The sequence below is a fragment of the Symphodus melops genome (assembly GCF_947650265.1).
Source record: "Symphodus melops genome assembly, chromosome: 1".
NCBI lineage: Eukaryota > Metazoa > Chordata > Actinopteri > Labriformes > Labridae > Symphodus > Symphodus melops.
The window spans coordinates 39,570,864-39,587,863 of NC_136691.1; the positions used below are offsets into that span (position 1 = coordinate 39,570,864).

The 17,000-nt window shown below is 39.1% G+C and overlaps 2 protein-coding genes and 1 long non-coding RNA gene across 3 annotated transcripts; 1 reads left to right on the forward strand and 2 right to left on the reverse strand.

Annotated features, from left to right (window-relative positions):
* Positions 1 to 67: 67 nt before the first annotated feature.
* On the reverse strand, positions 68 to 6,960 carry fam219ab (family with sequence similarity 219 member Ab). Its single transcript, XM_079359455.1, has 6 exons — positions 6,689 to 6,960; positions 5,371 to 5,470; positions 3,725 to 3,830; positions 3,150 to 3,230; positions 3,007 to 3,061; positions 68 to 1,942 (listed from the first exon to the last, which is right to left on the reverse strand). The coding sequence occupies exons 1-6, from the start codon at positions 6,764 to 6,766 to the stop codon at positions 1,784 to 1,786; spliced, it is 579 nt and encodes a 192-aa protein (XP_079215581.1). The 5' UTR covers positions 6,767 to 6,960; the 3' UTR covers positions 68 to 1,783.
* A 3,252-nt stretch (positions 6,961 to 10,212) lies between these two features.
* Positions 10,213 to 16,275, forward strand: LOC306836006 (arrestin domain-containing protein 3-like; the record flags this gene model as incomplete). Its single annotated transcript, XM_079362859.1, is given in 7 exon segments — positions 10,213 to 10,219; positions 11,689 to 11,749; positions 12,274 to 12,424; positions 12,537 to 12,633; positions 15,223 to 15,479; positions 15,574 to 15,662; positions 15,664 to 16,275. Coding segments are annotated over 7 exon segments (780 nt in total). The 3' UTR covers positions 15,782 to 16,275.
* On the reverse strand, positions 13,022 to 13,654 carry LOC306840166. Its single transcript, XR_013781298.1, has 2 exons — positions 13,507 to 13,654; positions 13,022 to 13,406 (listed from the first exon to the last, which is right to left on the reverse strand). It is a non-coding gene; the product is annotated as an uncharacterized lncRNA (long non-coding RNA).
* Positions 16,276 to 17,000: the final 725 nt, after the last annotated feature.

Genomic DNA, 17,000 nt, shown 5'->3' on the forward strand with positions numbered 1-17,000 from the left:
GTGTCATATAGCACAATATGATCCATGAAGTCCTCTCCTTAAAATCATCACAACTGATAAAGACGTCAGAAAACCACCCAGGTAGAACACGGCTCCATTAGCTTTGTGTTTATTGTTTTCATACACTTCACATAACAATAACATTGTTAAATACTGTAATGGAGATGTTTACAATACAAGAACCCTTTTTCAAATAGTCAAACCAAAAAAAAGGAGGATCACCTGCATCTAAATGTAAAAAGAAATAATAATGATGAATGTTCTTGGAATAAACTAAACAATCAACATGGCAATAAATACACATCATTTAACGTCTCTGTACTTAAGGCATACTCTAATTGCAAATAATCAGCTGATTTAAGCGAGGGAGAGGATATTAGTGCTCCGAGTCAATCAACTTCAATGCAATTGCAATCACAAAACAATTTCCAACCAAGTCAGAAGAGATGGAGAGATGCTATGGCACCTTTTTAGTGGCTGTGTGTGTGTGTGTGTGTGTGTGTGTGTGTGTGTGTGTGTGTGTGTGTGTGTGTGTGTGTGTGTATGCTAATGCGCGTTCGTGACTGTGTGTGTGCATGTGTGTAAGACTGGAGGTGGTGCATCTTTCTCGTGTCTAAAAACCTGTGTGCACCCCTCGATTATCTTTGAAGTAAAAAAAAAAAACAAATGTAATAGAGGGTTACATTTTTTGACACTACGAGAAGATAAAGTGGGGGGTAACACAACAGTGTGCTGAAAAATCTATCTGGAGACCCCCACTGTCACTTTGGCCGTTATCATATAAATAATGTAAATTATGTGAGCATGTTATCTTCCCTTTTGACACAGTTCATTTCAGATAAGACACTGTCACTGCTTTGCAGGGAGGATTCACAGGTATGTGAGGGCCCAGAAATTAATGAGAAAACAGCTAAATGTGCAAATTCAAAACAATACAAGTCAGCCTAGTTTTATAACAGCAGCATGTGATCTCACAACAGAAATTAGGCAAACAAAATCCACCTGTTGCATTTCCCATCTAACTACTCAGTTCAATGTATCTCATGCAGTTTTTTCCTCTGCCATTCATGTTCATACATTCAATCCTGAAACCCAGAACTAAGACATCTCAAACCAGCAGGGCCAGAAACGCAAAAGTGTAGAAGGTTGTGTAGTGCAACGGCCCGGCCTGTGCTACATAACAACCCAGTACAGTACAGTATTTCTACAGTACCAAGTAGCCTGTGTTTTGAGAATCAAGACCACAGGCCAAGCTTCTAATATATCTCCACATTAACACACAAAATCATAATGAACACAGGTTTTAAAAACAAAACAAAACAAGCATTTATAAAAAAAACTAAACTAACTAAATTAAAAAGGGGAAACGCAACCAATAATCCAGGAAAGCAGAACAGTTGAGTCAGCAGGTATGACAACATTTCTCTTAGTTATCGGGGTGACTGGAAACACTTCAGCGTCTGTTGGTCGTTTTTGTTTTGTCTACCAATATCATCGTTAGTGTGCTTGTCCTACCATAGGAGGAAACCACCACTTTAGCTTATACTTGTAATACATAATGAATATCTCCATATGTCTTACATCTACTACATTTTAACCAAACTTCATTATATTAATTTGATTATTTCTCATTGTCAGTATCATCATAGCACTTAACTGTTGTAGCAATATTTTACCAATGATCATCGTCGCCACTCTGGCAGCAATGTAAACTCACAGCAGATGAAGATTGGTGGTTATATTGTGTGGAAAGAGGGAGAGGCAAAGGGTTGAAGGGGTAGGGTTACTGTATTTGACAGGTTGTGGAGGAGGTTGCCTGGCAGCACATGCAGGTAGGGTTGACTGATTTGGGCGGGATAAGGTCCAGGTCCTCATCATCAGGGATCTCATCAAGGCGGTAACCGTCTTTCAGCAGCTGGATGTTCAGATCCTGATTGATTTGCTGGTGAAGGGAAGAGAGAAAGGTTAATGGGTTAGAGCAGTGTTCCCCAACCTAGGCTATGAGGCAAAAGCGGACTACAGAACACTTCATACTGGACCCATCCTTGGCCAGGTTAGCAGGCCTATAACAAGCTCGCTAGCTTATTGGTTAGCTAACCGCGAAAACCCTAAAATCTTCTTTTGGTCACAGTTTGAATTTAGGTCTCAGATTTAACATTACCATCAGCTTTTAATAATTCTTATCTCTGTTTCTGATTAACAAGGCAAAACTAACAAACAAACTAATTAATGTAAGACAAAATGAGACATAAATATGGGTAATTTGAGGAAAAAATGGTTATTGACTTTCTGGCAGAAATTGACGTAGATGCAACTGATACTTTTCTGATTTGCATGCGTTACATTTTTGGAGCTTTTATACCTTTTAAAATTGTAACCATGGCAAACTGAGTTATGGCACTTTCACAGATGGCTGAAACGATCACCACTAGAGCTGGCATGAGTTGAATACTGTCCTAGTGATAAAGCTGAGGTAAAACCATGCTTTTTTGTTGCTTTTTGTGTCTTCATTCCAAATCCAAATACAGTATGTGTTACGGTTACATTGATGCTACAGTTGCTGTAACTAACCTGTATTCATGAGTTAAACGTCATATGAATAATAATTACTTCTGACATAGTTGCATACATCCACTATGAATCCAAAGCCTTTCAAAGTAGGAGAGGAAAGATGGGCTTTAAAGGTCAGGAACAATAATTCCTCTGGGGGAATATATTGCCGCAGACACCCAGAGAAGACATTTTATTTATGCTCTCCCTCTGTGTGTCATACACGTGTGTGTGCAGGTGTGTTTGAAATCAAACCACAACACTGCACGAGCCTATAGAATTACTATGGATGAGTGGGAGGATAAACTGTAAGTACTTCAATACTGGCTTATAAAATGATGTAAATCGTGGCCTCTTGGCGTTCATGGAAACTGAAGAGAAGAAGGTGAAGCAGTGGATGGAATGAGAACATAAATGGGAGGTAAAGTAGAAGGCATTTGCTCTCACAGATCTCACCTCTGCAGAGGAGTATCCCGACGAGGAGTATCTTGACATGTCAAAGTCATCATCACTGAAAGAACAACAAAACAGTCGTTAGCTCATTCTGTTTATGATTATGATGTGAGGGCTTCAATGTGTGTAATGGTGTTTGTGTTCACCTGTCTGTGTCTAGGGCCACCAGGGGTTTCTCATCAGGACTCTGGTCTAAAGAGGAATAGCCTTTATTTGGCACTACCAACCTATGAGGAGGAAACACAGAGAGAGAGAGAGCGGGAGTGAAGAGAGGAGGAATCATCTGAAAAGGAGTAACATTATATGACAGCATGAGGGGAAGGAGATGTGGATAAAGGAAGTAGATAAAAAAAACAGGGAGGTGGGTTAGAATAGACTGGCAGAGACATTAAAAGAAAAGGACAGGAAGGGCCTGAAGGCAACATCACATCTAAACTACATCAGAAACAACATCATGAAAGAGCTCTTACAAAACGTCCATCAATAAAACATCGTCTCATCTCAGCTTCACTGGTAGAAATTAGACATCAGAGTAAAATCAATTTTCTTTTGCAAAAGTTCAAATTGATTTTTTTCTAGCTTTTATAGCACCACATAATGTGCACACAGTCCTAAACTCAGGCATAAAATATTTAATTACATTAAATCTTAGGAAGGAAAACCTGTAGGAACATAAATGTCATTTTTGCAAGAACCTGAAACCACAACTTGCACTCCTTACCGTGTTCTGGCCATGACGTTGTTCTTCTTAGGCTGCTGGTTGACTGGACTTCCTACAGTGTTGCCGTTCTTCAATGACCCCTTCCTGGCCAGCTCTCTTTGTTTTTCTGTGTAAAAAAAGTACAAACCAACAGAAGCCTTTTCTTTAACACTGACAGGACACCTTAAATGTAGCACATTTCTTAACGTAATAATCTTTTTTATTCTGTTTATAAAAGGTGCTCAGATTTATACTGACACAATAAATAACTGCAGAAAAAAAGGTGTTCTGTACATTGGTTAGATTTTAGTCAGAGCTGACCAGGAAGTGATGATCACTGCAGTCGGAATCTTAATCTACGTAATAAATTGAAATTATAGAAAGCACAACGTACTCCCAGTCTGGTCATGTGATATTATTAACTCTTACATCGCTTGTTCACTTAGTCAGAATGAGTATAAAAAGACAATAAATTAAGCCTTTTCCAAATGTAGGTTACAAAGGCATGTGACTCGATCGAGTTATAACAGAAACATGCTGAGATTGTGTTTATAGTCAAACATTTTCTGACAGAGTTTACTTTTAGAATGAAACAACACGTGCGATTTAAAAGCTTCTGAAGTTGAACTGTAGTTATCATTGTTGTTTCACAAACAAAATGTACTGTACAGGCTTGTTATGTGGCATAGGCCGGCTGTTGCACTCTACACAACCTACACTTCTGCTTTCTGGCCCTGCTGGATTGAGATGTTCTGGATTTTAGGATTGAGTGTATGAACATGAATGACTGAAGAAAAAGCTGCACGAGGAACATTAAACTGAGTAGTTAATAAAAAAAAAGTAGCAACACATTGAAATCCTATCACACTTTTCTGGTGATATACATCTTTTTTGGTTTTGTTCATTTCTGTTTTTAAACTTCTTTTTTATTGTCTAGGTTCTTGAAGGCATTGGTAGTGAAAGTGTTACACTGGGAGTAAAATAATAGAGTATTTCTGCAACTCACACTAAACTCTGTCCAAGGTGCTGAAATGTGTCTGTAGGACTTGAGCTTTTCATGTATACAAGAAACCTAAATTCATAAACATAAAATAAACCTGAATACCAATGAGCCTACCATTAAAATAAAGTAAGGCAGAATCAATCAGTCAATTAATTATGAGTTGATTAAAAAGACACACATTTGATAATTAATTCTTTGTTAGGCCTACTTTTCATCTTGACACATCATATATTTGCTACTCCATGGCCAAACCTGTATGTTTTCAGGTTTTAAATGAAGAGATAAAACAATCATTTTTTCAGTGTAGAACTTTGGGATCAGTTAATTTAGTAAACTCTAGATTTTTGCATCATTTAAATGGACGGTACTTTTTTAATGATCGTTAAGAAGCACATAAGGATGATTCTCACAACAAACCAGTCCATAATATTCTTGCTCTGCCTTGTTATTGGAACAGCTCAGATTCCATCACTGCGTGAAGTAATTTCACTGGTCCACTGCCTCTTTACAGTTCCTCTAATTATTTGTCTTGTCTAGATAACATCTACATGAAACAGTCAGTTATTTTTTACAGGTCTCACAATTAACAGCATTGTCCAAGAAATCTCAGTTAACTTGGACTACAAACACAACACTAGTATCAACACTTTCAGCTTTTACTCACCTATTTTCATCTGCAGGGGAGAGGGCTTGTAGTTGATAGTGACAGGTTCTCCCTCTCTGGTGTCAGAGTCTGCCTCTGATGCCGTGGACGAGGCTGGGTCCTGAAAATGAAAAAAAGAGAAGACGGCATGAATAGAATGATGAGCTGAATTGCGCCTTACTGTGGCATCAATGAATTATTAATGTCTGTTTGTGATGCACAATAGAGTACTATGCTCCGACTATGTGAATAAAATGATTCATAAATACATAAAACATGTGAAGAAGAGGGCCCTGTTTTATCCAAAGGGATAGTAGGGTATGAGCCATAACAGAGATGGCTTGTTAGAAAAAAAAAATCAGACTTTAATACTTACTAAGGACTCAACTAAATATATAGTTTTTAATTACCTACTACAATGGATAAGGTATATTGTTGAAAATCACAATACCTTCCAAACTACCATGTAAATGCAACATAGCCTATAGGTTGAAAAATGATCCTCTTTGTTTAAGTTACTCTGGGCTCTCTGGGAGGACTCTTGGGAGTCCCTGGATCCTAGAAACATTCCTGAATGTAATGTACATTAACATCCACAGGTGAAGGCAAAAGAAGAAAATGGTCTCACTAATCAATGGCAACATGAGACATATTGATGAATTGAGGTATGGGGACGCCTGAAGAAAGCAGGTCAGTGTGACGTGAGTCTAGTCTGTCTCTGTAGCGGCAGCAGAGGCCGCCCCGCAGGCTGTAGTAACCCAGGGCCCCGCTACAGGCCACGGAGCGCACAGCCACACCATACACACTGATTTTTTTTCATCAGGAGATATCTCTTGTAAATATATTATACATTGTATACTTTTTTCTGGTCCACACCGTCACATTTCAGCTATTAAACAACGCTTGCTAACCACGTCGCAGCGGATTTGAGGAGTTGAGTCGAATCCAGAGATCATTGCTGCACGGATGCTGGGGATGGAGCAGCAGTGAATGCTGGGATGGGACGCTTGTTTTCGTCAGACACGACGGATGCTGCTCACTGCGCAGCAGACCGGACGCTGCTTACATTACACAACAAAACGTCAGCCTATAAACACATCTTAAGCTCTGATATGTTCTGTTTATCTTATCGAAACAAGTTCTTGGAAAATGCTCTCTTGCTTTATCTGCTGATATTACGCATGGCATGCAGCTGATGGATTTTGTCGGCACCCCAAAGGATTGCAGTCTATTATAACCAGCAGGCCTCGCTCAAAGATGCCCCCTGGCATAATCACAATAATATTTTTGATTTGTGAACGAGACTGTAAACATACTACATGATATGAATGTGACTTACCAGCGGCAGCATCTCTGCCTGCATCTCCGCCTCCTGTACGGCGCTCGGCACCTGAAATCTGTCTATTTCTTCCATCATGTTGGCCACGCTTCTCTGTCCTTCCTTCTCCTAAAAAGTTAAAGGTGCAGAATTTCAGTTTCGACTTGATATCGCCGAGATTGAATGATTTTAGATTTGTAACGATCTCTGTAGTTCTCCGGTGGTGAGCTTCATCCCAGCAGGCAGTATGTCGACGGTGGTGTGACTAGTTTGGTGACGGTGGAGTCCACCACCCACTTCCGGGTAGAGCACCCCAAGCTGGGGTCCGGGGACCCAGAAGCAGCCTTTAAAAGAGGACCAGTCTAGTCTCCAGCAAAGAGGGTGATGGATACGAGGATGAATAGTCCTACTATGATAACTATAATAAACGATAATAATATTATAATTGAAGAACGTGTTCTTTTTGTGTACCATGATCTTTATGTAGCCTAATGCATTTCTAGATTGATGGTTGGTCCCAAGACAAATAAAAGTAGTCCTTCACAAATGAAGACATATATCATGAGCAGATTAACCATCGCCACGGTCATCCAAAACAGAATGAATCAGCGGCATTTGATCTAATAGACTATTAAGATTCATTAGTGTTTTCTTGGAACAAGAAACTCAATCAGCCGATGAACATTTTCCCAGAAACTTTGGGGAAATTTTCCAGACATTTTTCAGTAATTTTCCTGGAAATTTGAAAATGTAGGAATATAAGAAACTTAAAGGTTTTAAGTTTTAATCTTCATTGAAATAGAATATCAGAATATCAGTCTGGAACAATTTCAACTCTTTGTGTAAATCTGTTAACTTTTTGGGTTTGTTCCCAGAAGTTTAGGAATTTGTCCTGGAATTATCCTGGACACTGTTTGAACAATTTGAGATATGATGTCCCTCACACTTTCTAAATTGTAAGGGAATTATTATTATTATTTTTATCATTATTATTATCATTATTATTATCATTATTATTATTATTATTATTATTATTATTATTATCATCATTATTGTTATTATTATTATTATTATACATGTTATCAAGAAATGTCAACACAATTGTATCCCACATTTCACATGTTCATCAACAATCTTTGTTGTTATAGGAACTTTGATGGAAAATTGTGCACAAATTTGGTCTAGAGAGGGAAGATTATTGAAGTTAAGAGGAAACTGGCTGCTTACTCCAGGGAAGCTTATACTGTTCTAGTGTTTGGTAAAGCACCCTCCTTTTTTTGAAACGGTAAATTAAATGATACATTCCAGCCCAAGAAGTTCAACAGGTAATCAGTTTTGCTTAGAAGAAAGTGTAGCTTGGTAAAAAACATAATTGCAAAACTACAGGTAGCATAATTAGCTTTTTTACGTTGTTTAAAACAACATTCATTAGATGTAGACCTCCACCACAGATCTGCTGACCACTGCACTTTTATTCTGTACCAGTGTGGACAGAGAATAACTGGGCTTGGTTTCTGTCCAGTTGCTGGTTTAGCTTCTAGTGAGCAGTGGTCTCTGTCGATCTTTGATGAGGACATCATCGTCGCCTTCTTAAACACCTTGCATAGCAGATCAGGAAATCATCTTTTAGAGCCTTCAATAAGCTCTGCCAGTCCTATTACACATAGGTCTTGCTGCCTGCTTTGGCCCTCCAGGTTGATGACTTTGGTTATGAGTTTAGAGGTCATGCTATACCTCCATTCTGGCAGAGATCATCTGAAGCCAGCTTAAGGAGACCAGGTGTTGGCCATGATCTTGACTTGGTCAGACTTAATTTACAGCAGCATAAAAGAGGTCAGCTGGAGCCACTCATGTAGCACAGAGATAAGATTGACTGCTAAGCTAGTTGACAGACTTCCCACTCTTTACAGCCATTCTTAGGTAAACAATAACCTAAAAATGATAGATGTGAATTATTATAGCTTGTGCTGTAAACTATGGAGTGTATGGGTAAAACATGATAACAAGCAGGAGCAACTCTCATTTGCCTTTACCATAAGTGCATTCGAATTGCAAAGTGCCTACACAATCTGCCAGTAGACAGTCCCTTCTATCCCTGCCGTACACTTAGGCAGATATTTGTTCCTATGTTGTCAGATTCATTCAGTATGGAAGTGGCATCATTTGCGTTACCCGAAACAAGATCCTGTAAGTCATTATAATAGTCAGTATCTCAATATGATGACTAGTATCTCAAAATAATGACAAGCTATAATGTTTTACTTAAAAAGGAACGATTTTAGTAGGGACATTATGTCTAGATCAAAAATTGATTAAATTAATCCATGATTGTTTGTTTTGATTTGGAGGTGCACGTGAAGTGACATTTTATATTTAATTTTGCAAAGCATTGTTGTTGGTAAAATACAACTAATTTCCTGAAAAGATGCATCCGATCCCTATCCTGCACAAAATCCCAAAGGTATACTGAGGTGGACCCAAAAAATTCTTCTGAATGACGACAGGCGTTCAGTCTACTGAAAAGTACGCACTGCATACTGAACTGTGACTATTCGGAAAGGGCCCATGTGTCTGTCTAGTGGTGTAACCTTTGCACTCCTTGCCCCAGTGTCACATATCTAGTTTTACTGTTTCACCTGTCTTGTTGGTCACACCTGGTTTTGATTATCCCTAGTTCCTGTGCGGTTTCCCTTCTGTGTCAGTTTCTCATGTCATATCGTATCCAGGATATGTCTTGCATTTTTTTCTCTTTCAGACGCTGGTTTTCAGGTTTGTAGTGTTATAGTAAGACTTGTGTTATTGATTTTTCCGTCTTCAGTTGTTTTTTCTCCTTCATGTTGGATTTTTGTACTGTTGCCCTCAATTTTGTTCTCAAAGACTTGTGTTTGGTTTGTCTTTATTTTATTGAATTCTGTTTCATGTGCGCTTGGGCCCTCATCCTTGTTTAAAAAAAAGAAAAGATTCACTGAAGAGAAACAAGATCTTTTATTGAACAGAAAAACACAGCTCAGTTAACATCAGAAGTATTTAGTGCCATCTAGTGGTTACAGGATAACAAGTTTGGGCTATCATTTTCATCATGTTCTGGATCTTTTCCTGGATGAGATAATGGTTAAAATATTATTGTCATACATTTATTATATGTTCTTCCCTCTGTCCATATCTTTTTTAAAATCTGTAGATTTACTCTTAGTAACTGTCTGAACATGGAATAGCTTTGATAGTGCTTAGTAAATGATTCAGTCGCTCAGTGTGAGCTGACATTTATTTATTTATTTAAAATAGGGACAAGGCATATTAATGAACATGAACATGTAGATATGCCAGATTGTAGCTATAGGCTAACTTCCATCTGGCAGGTTGGTGGTTCATGTATACAAATGAACATATAACTACAATAACAGGCAAAAACCATAATGACCACACAACATAATAAACTGCACCTGAGTTTTACAGAGACACAAGCATAGAAAGTGGCTGTGCGATGTTGTTTCAAACAAAGTGACTTTCAGAGTTAAAGTGCATTAAGCGCTTTGAGTGCTTCTATGCGAGGTAAAGTGAAGTATTGCACATGATTATAAGGTACAGGTAATCACAATCCCAACCTTCATCTTCATTTCTCAGAGACATGATTGCGACATTCAGAATACAGTTGTTTGTACAAATGAAAAATTTAAAAAGTGGAGATGTAAGTGTTTGAATCAATTGAACCACTTTCAAACTGTCTGTCTGTTTTTACAGGGGAAACTGTGAAATTCATAGTTACCAGTTAACTTCACCATTGATAAGAAGCACAGTACAATCAAATGTAAAAGTTGGTGTTTATAACAAGACAATCCATCAAAGCTTACACCTTTACCATGCAAAATGAGATCATGCTCACCATCTCCTCTTTTACGTTTGCAATCAGCATCCAGCTGTGAACTCCAGGAAGTTGAATACCTCAATAAGGTTGGTGACTGTGTTGTTAACAACCCATTTTTGTGTCTTAATTTTGTTTATTAGTTGCTGTATTTTTATTCCTACTTTTTATACTTGAAAACATGATGTCTCCCTGTTATCTCTATTAATTGAATTGAATATTAATAAGGGAGATTATAACATTCTACATGTATACACCCATATAATAAGTTTCAAGTCTTGCTTTAAGTGTGCCTCAGTGCAAGACCACTGACCTCATTGTGCTGTTTCCTGTCATCATTTGCAACGGAAATGACACCTTTGTACTTACACATTGGGTCACAAAAATGTTACCATAGCAGATACAATGTGTAGAGTCACATGGCCAAGACTATCAGCATGTGACACACCTCCCAACACATAAAATCTCATTCCTCTATCTAACCGAGCACTTGCTTGGTGGTCACACAGTTTGTCATGTCGAGTGATTTTAACATTTCAGTGGGATATAATCCCATAAACAAAAGTAACACTTTCACCAGTGGGGATTACATCACAGGACAAATAACATTAGACGTGAAAAAAGAATGCAAAATAGAGTCCCTTTGTATAAAGCTAAAGGGAAAAGCAGAAGTCAAATGGGCAGAATATTATCGAAGAACAGTCGTGATCTATTACAAGAAAGAGAAGTACTTCAGCATCAAGCAAGATGTAATTCAGTCAAATCAGGGTAAGTGTTCTGCTTATGTTCGTTTTTTAATGCTCTGAGGTTTTTTCTACATTGTCTAACTGTATAGTTATTTGGAACATAGGGAATTAATTTTCCTATTTGGCTGTGTCAGTTGTTAAATGAATCCAACGGTTGTAATATACTGTAAGTTATGTGTTTGTTTGTTTTTTTACTCATTACTGTGTTAAACAAATAGTAAATAGTTTTTAACAACAATTTGCCCTTAAATGTTCTTCCACTTTTGTCATATTGATTATTTTGCAGAGCTTTAACCGTTCCCAGAAGAAAACCATACTAAGTGTTGTCATGCATTAATTAATGACCTGATAGAAACCTGCCTTCTTAAAAATAATGGAAGCTATATACATTATGTAATTTTATTGCCTTTCAGGTAACAATATTGTGGGCCCGGGCTGCCATGTTTACCCATTTACCTTTCAAATCCCTGCACAGTAAGTTTAAAAAAATCTAACATTTAAACCACAACCACTTTATTGTCTTTAATCATGTATACATTTTTATTGATATGGAGTTCTACTCTATCTTCTGGGAGTATCAGTGTAGGGGCTAAATATATATAGCAGTTGTCTACCACAGGGGGGAGTGTAGCTTGGTGTGGCAGGGGAAGTTATATATTGCACGGGTGTTAGGAGCCAGGTAATGAGGCATGGGTGACGGGGAGGTCAGACGGTTTTTACCGCTGTCACGGACATGTAGGATCATCACTTCAACCATCACTTCACCATCACTTAAGAAACCATAGTGTTGTATAAGATCCGAATATAAATTAAATGGGAACCTCACCCAACAGGAGACAATGTTTGGACATTAATTCATTCAGCGCGTCAAATCCCAAGATCTGTTCCCGCACCCAGCTGAGTGGCCGATCAGTTGATCGTCACTACAATCAGCTTTTGACCGACTTTGTATATTGCTACTGAAGAGGTGTCATAAATTGTTTTCTCATTTCTTGAAGAAACCTGCCATCCTCCTTCAAAGGCTCCCATGGAAAGATCCGCTACACTCTGGAGGCAAATCTAAGCCGGTCAATGAGAATGGACAGCAAAGCCAAGGCTGAGTTCATCCTGATCTATAATGGCAACTTAAACAGTGATCCATCAGTGATGGTACCCACCTTACAACTCACACGCTCATCTGTGTGCTTGCTGTTTGACCTTAACACTGCTGCTGTGATGGCAAGTCACACTGTCTCTCACTGATTTGTCTTTGTCCTGTTAGGCTCCACAGCACCAGGCCATTGAGAAGAAAATGAAGCTTTTTACATCAGGAACAGTAGGGATGGATGTAAACATTCCAAGGACAGGCTTCCACCAAGGTACTTTTCAATCATGTTTTACTTTGACAGTGGAAAGCAGTAAAAGATAAACTATCAAAGTCCCTTTGCTCCCTGACTTTTTTAATGTCTACAGACAAGACAAAACCAATTAAGACAAACAGCAACAGGAAGGGCAATGAGATAATCCTAATCGGCCATCTAGGCTAAAGGTATAATAACTTAAATACACTTACATACATGTTAGTTTATTAGTCATGTTAGTCAATTAAACTTTATCACTTGTAAAAAAGTTGAGTTCATATGTAATGGGGGAAGGGGCTATGGAGAAACTATGAGAGGTGAAATGAAATTTGACCAGAGAATTATTGATAAGTGGAGGGGGATGACCGGGTGAGAGCACACTGTAAACAAGGAGGAACCAAAGAGATAGCACGGCTTAATTGAAATTTATTAAAAGGATGATAATAAAAAAACAGGATAATAAAAAAAATACCCACAAATAAAAATGCTAAAAGTCCATAAAAACATGTGGGCTAAAAATGCTTTTTTTAAAAATGGCACTGTCCCCTTCCTCCTCCAGGCAGTAACTCTTCTTCTGGTCACACGCACCGGGCCACCTGCAAATGCAAAGCATACGCCAGCACGGGGGTACGAGACTATTAGGGCCTTAGGCTACGGTGGTGGAGTGTCGCTACAATACTTACACTCGAGGCAGAGTTTCCTCTGCCCCTGCGTGTGTTAGGCTTCACAACACTCCTTCACTCAGTCTCGATCTCTCCCGGCTGGCTCCTGTCCTCTGCACGCTGAGACACCTGTGCGCAACAAAAAGCGGCAGTCAACGTCCTAAAACAGCGGCTTCCTGTTTCACTTCTCTCCGACAAGTGCTACTATACGTCCCCAAAGGGTACTTACACGGAAGGCAGAGTCCTCCTCTGCCCCTGCGTGTGTATCGCCTTGCAGCACTTGCGGTCTCAGCGTGCGTGGTCCCCGATGCGTGTGCCGTCCTTCTCTTTCACTGCTCGAGCGGTGGTACGCGGTCCTCCTGCTGTCCTCCTGCTCTCTTCCTACTCTTCCGGTTCCTGTTCCATTCCCGTCCCCGTCCCGTCCCGTTCCCGTTCACGTCCCCGGTCTTTCCGTCCTCGTCCCCCCTTCGTTCCCGTTTCTCTCCTTCCTCCCCTCTGTTTGTTGCTTCCGTCCTTTTTATGTGCATTCCTCAACAACCACACAGGTGCGCTGATTGGAAGGTCTCAGGGATTGGGGAAAAGTCATGTGATCAATTAAACATGTGCCTATGGCAGTTCTTAAATAAAGTAAAAATGCACTGCAAACAATAACACAAAAACACTGCAAACGATAAAAACTAGAAAATAAAATGCCATAACACCTTATGCTGGATCACACATACGCCTCAAAAGCATGTAATGTCAGCAAAATGAAGATACTTGAGTTGTGGTATAACAGGGTTTACTGAGTTCATATGCAAACATTATAATCAGTTTATGCTCCTGAAATGATTATATCATTAAAGTTTTAGGTATTTACTTTTAAAATCGGTTTTCATTGGGATGTAACTGTAACATGTATGCTAACTATTAAATTATAGGAATACGGTTTAAGTACAAACAGATAGCAGACTATTATTTGGGCTAGGTTCAGAAGACTAGGTTTGTCTCTAGGACTGGAGAGGAAGACACTGAACACAGGTTAGCTTTTAAGTGATATATATATTATAATTGTGAACAAACATTAAGCAGTACAAAAATAAGAATGCAAATGGCCACTCGTCAAACAACAGTATGTACAAGTAAATATGTTATGTAAACATTGATGGATAATTATGGCTCACAGAGGCTGGTCCACAAAAATACCCAAAAAAGAATTCAAGGTTCGCCTGTATGGTAAGCGCTACCACAGCCCCACGACTGAGTGTCCAGTGGGGGAAAAGTCCATGTGTGAGTGAGTGAGTGAGTTGTGGGCCGTTGTTGAGCTGCGAGGGGGACAAACCAAGAAGCAGGAAGAGGGTGGCTGCACAAAAGAGCCTCCTACCAGCCCGGTCTGAGCAGTGGAGGTTCAGTTGGTTACGTTCCAGCACAATCTTTGGGCCTCGTGCCAAGATTAGGCTCTAGCTCGCCATCGACCTTGCGGTTCAATCAGTCACGGCTCGGTTTCATATGCTCGCCGGCGGTAGTCGGCTCCTGCAGCAACTTTTCCAGCGTGTGCCCCTCTCGCTCCTCCTGGTGCAAGCCGCAGCTGGGTTTCTATTTGTAATTAGGAGCGTGCGTCCGTCACCTGAAGGCGTGACAGCGTGACGGCGCGACGTGATGACGTACAACGCACTACATTGTAAAAGGGATAAATAAATAAATGCAGGTTTTCCACCTGGGTTACATAACCCAGAGATGTAAACAGCAGCAGTAAAAAGAGGAATGAGATGCGTAAAGAAGCAATATGTAAAACAATCAATGTACACAGCATTCTGACAACCTAAAGTGCTGTCCTTTTTAAATTATCAAGTGACTTTAAATATGTTTCATTTATATATGGACAACTTTAAAATCCCATGATCTAAGCATCATGATTTTATTGCCGATATTACTCTTGTATATTAAATGTTCATCTGTTTTTCAGGGGGAGGCATACAGGTTGTTGCCTCCATCCAGAACAATTCATCTCGTGAAATCAAGCCCAAGTACTGTTTGTACAAGAAGTACAGTTACTTTGCAAAAGGAAAGAGGAAGCTTGAAACTAAGGACATCTTAAAAGAAGAGGGTGAACCCATCCCACCTTCAGCCGGACAGACTGTCACCAGAACCATCACCATCCCACCCGACACGTGTGTGTCCATCCTTAACTGTCAAATCATTAAAACAGAGTACAGGCTAAGGGTGTGTCTCTTTCTTTACAAAGCATTTGTGTACATGGTAATATAAGTGGGCTGATTAATAATAATTATGAATGTACACTATGTCTTCACCACAGGTCTACCTGGATGTCAAGTATGCTTCTGATCCTCAGATCAAGTTTCCCATAATCATCCTTCCAGCTCTACCGGGGCCTGAAGGGGAGCAGCAGCCGGCTTAATAAGGGAGATTATATGCCACCAACCACAGACCCTTCTGCTCCACCCCCGCCTTATGGGACATATGAGATGTACCCATCTTTGGCTGTTCTTGATAAAAAGCCCTAGAAAGTATTAACTAAATCTTGGAAAAATGCATCCATATCAAGAACAAATACTATATATTCAGACAACTTTTTATAAATTCTAATGATGAAAAGAACTATGGGAGTGTAACGTTTGTCTTGTATAAAATACAAGATAAATATACAACAACCCTTATATGTGGAGTTAGTTATCTCCCAGGTAGCATGGAATGGGATACAATGTTTTTCCTAACTTGATCTCAGCGGGGGACAGCGGGTGTGTATTGTAACTAATGTCTTGTGTCCTGCCTGTCTGTATATACTGCTACTGGATGCCTTGAATTTCCCTCTGGATCAATAAAGTCTATCTATCTATCTATCTATCTATCATGCTGTCGGTGTTGCATTGCCCTCAGATGGTTAAATAACACATCACAATTAAATAATTAAAGTTTCAACATTTTCACATTTAAAAACAAGCTGAGAAAAAAATCCCCAAGGTGCTTTATGTGCTTTATAAGTCAGCTTTCCTTCCCATCTTACTCATCTTTGTTTTCAGCATTTCAACTTTGAACTAGCTAATTAAAAGGATGGTTTTATGCTGTGTACCAGAAGAGTGTCTTGTCTTCTCATAATTTCTCACCAAAGAGCATCTCCATCACAAGTAGATTAACCTTTGGGCACTTCAGATTTTTTTGTCTTTTACATGAATAGGAATGGTTGATTTTTTTTTTTTTTCACAACAAACAGCCTACTGTTTATTCATATTCAACAACTGTGGTTTAGGGGCACCATCGGGCAACAAATGTTCTACAAAAGCAAACATCAGGCAGCATATGATAAATACACGCCCTAAAACAAATTTTAAGGGGTCAGTGAGCAAAGTAAAATTTGTGTGTATCTTCCTGCATGTATATACAGTATATGACACATTCCTGTGGGCCAAAAGACATTTCTCTGTCAAGTTGAAAAACAAAGGTTTAAACTAGGACCAACATTTCACCCCATTTGGTTGGAAGCATGGGGTAAACTATCCCCTTTCCCATAATATCTATGGTTAGGTATCCTATTAAATAGCCTTGATTAAGGACAGCAGGCCTATTTAACAGTGAATGATTAGTCAAAAAACTGAGCATGTATTTAAGTCTAAAACAACAAAGACATGTCAGTTTTCTATCCATTTACAGACATCAAATGTTTCATATTAACGAAATACTGTAACAAATACCGTAGATTCAACTAGCAGAGATAGGATAACACCA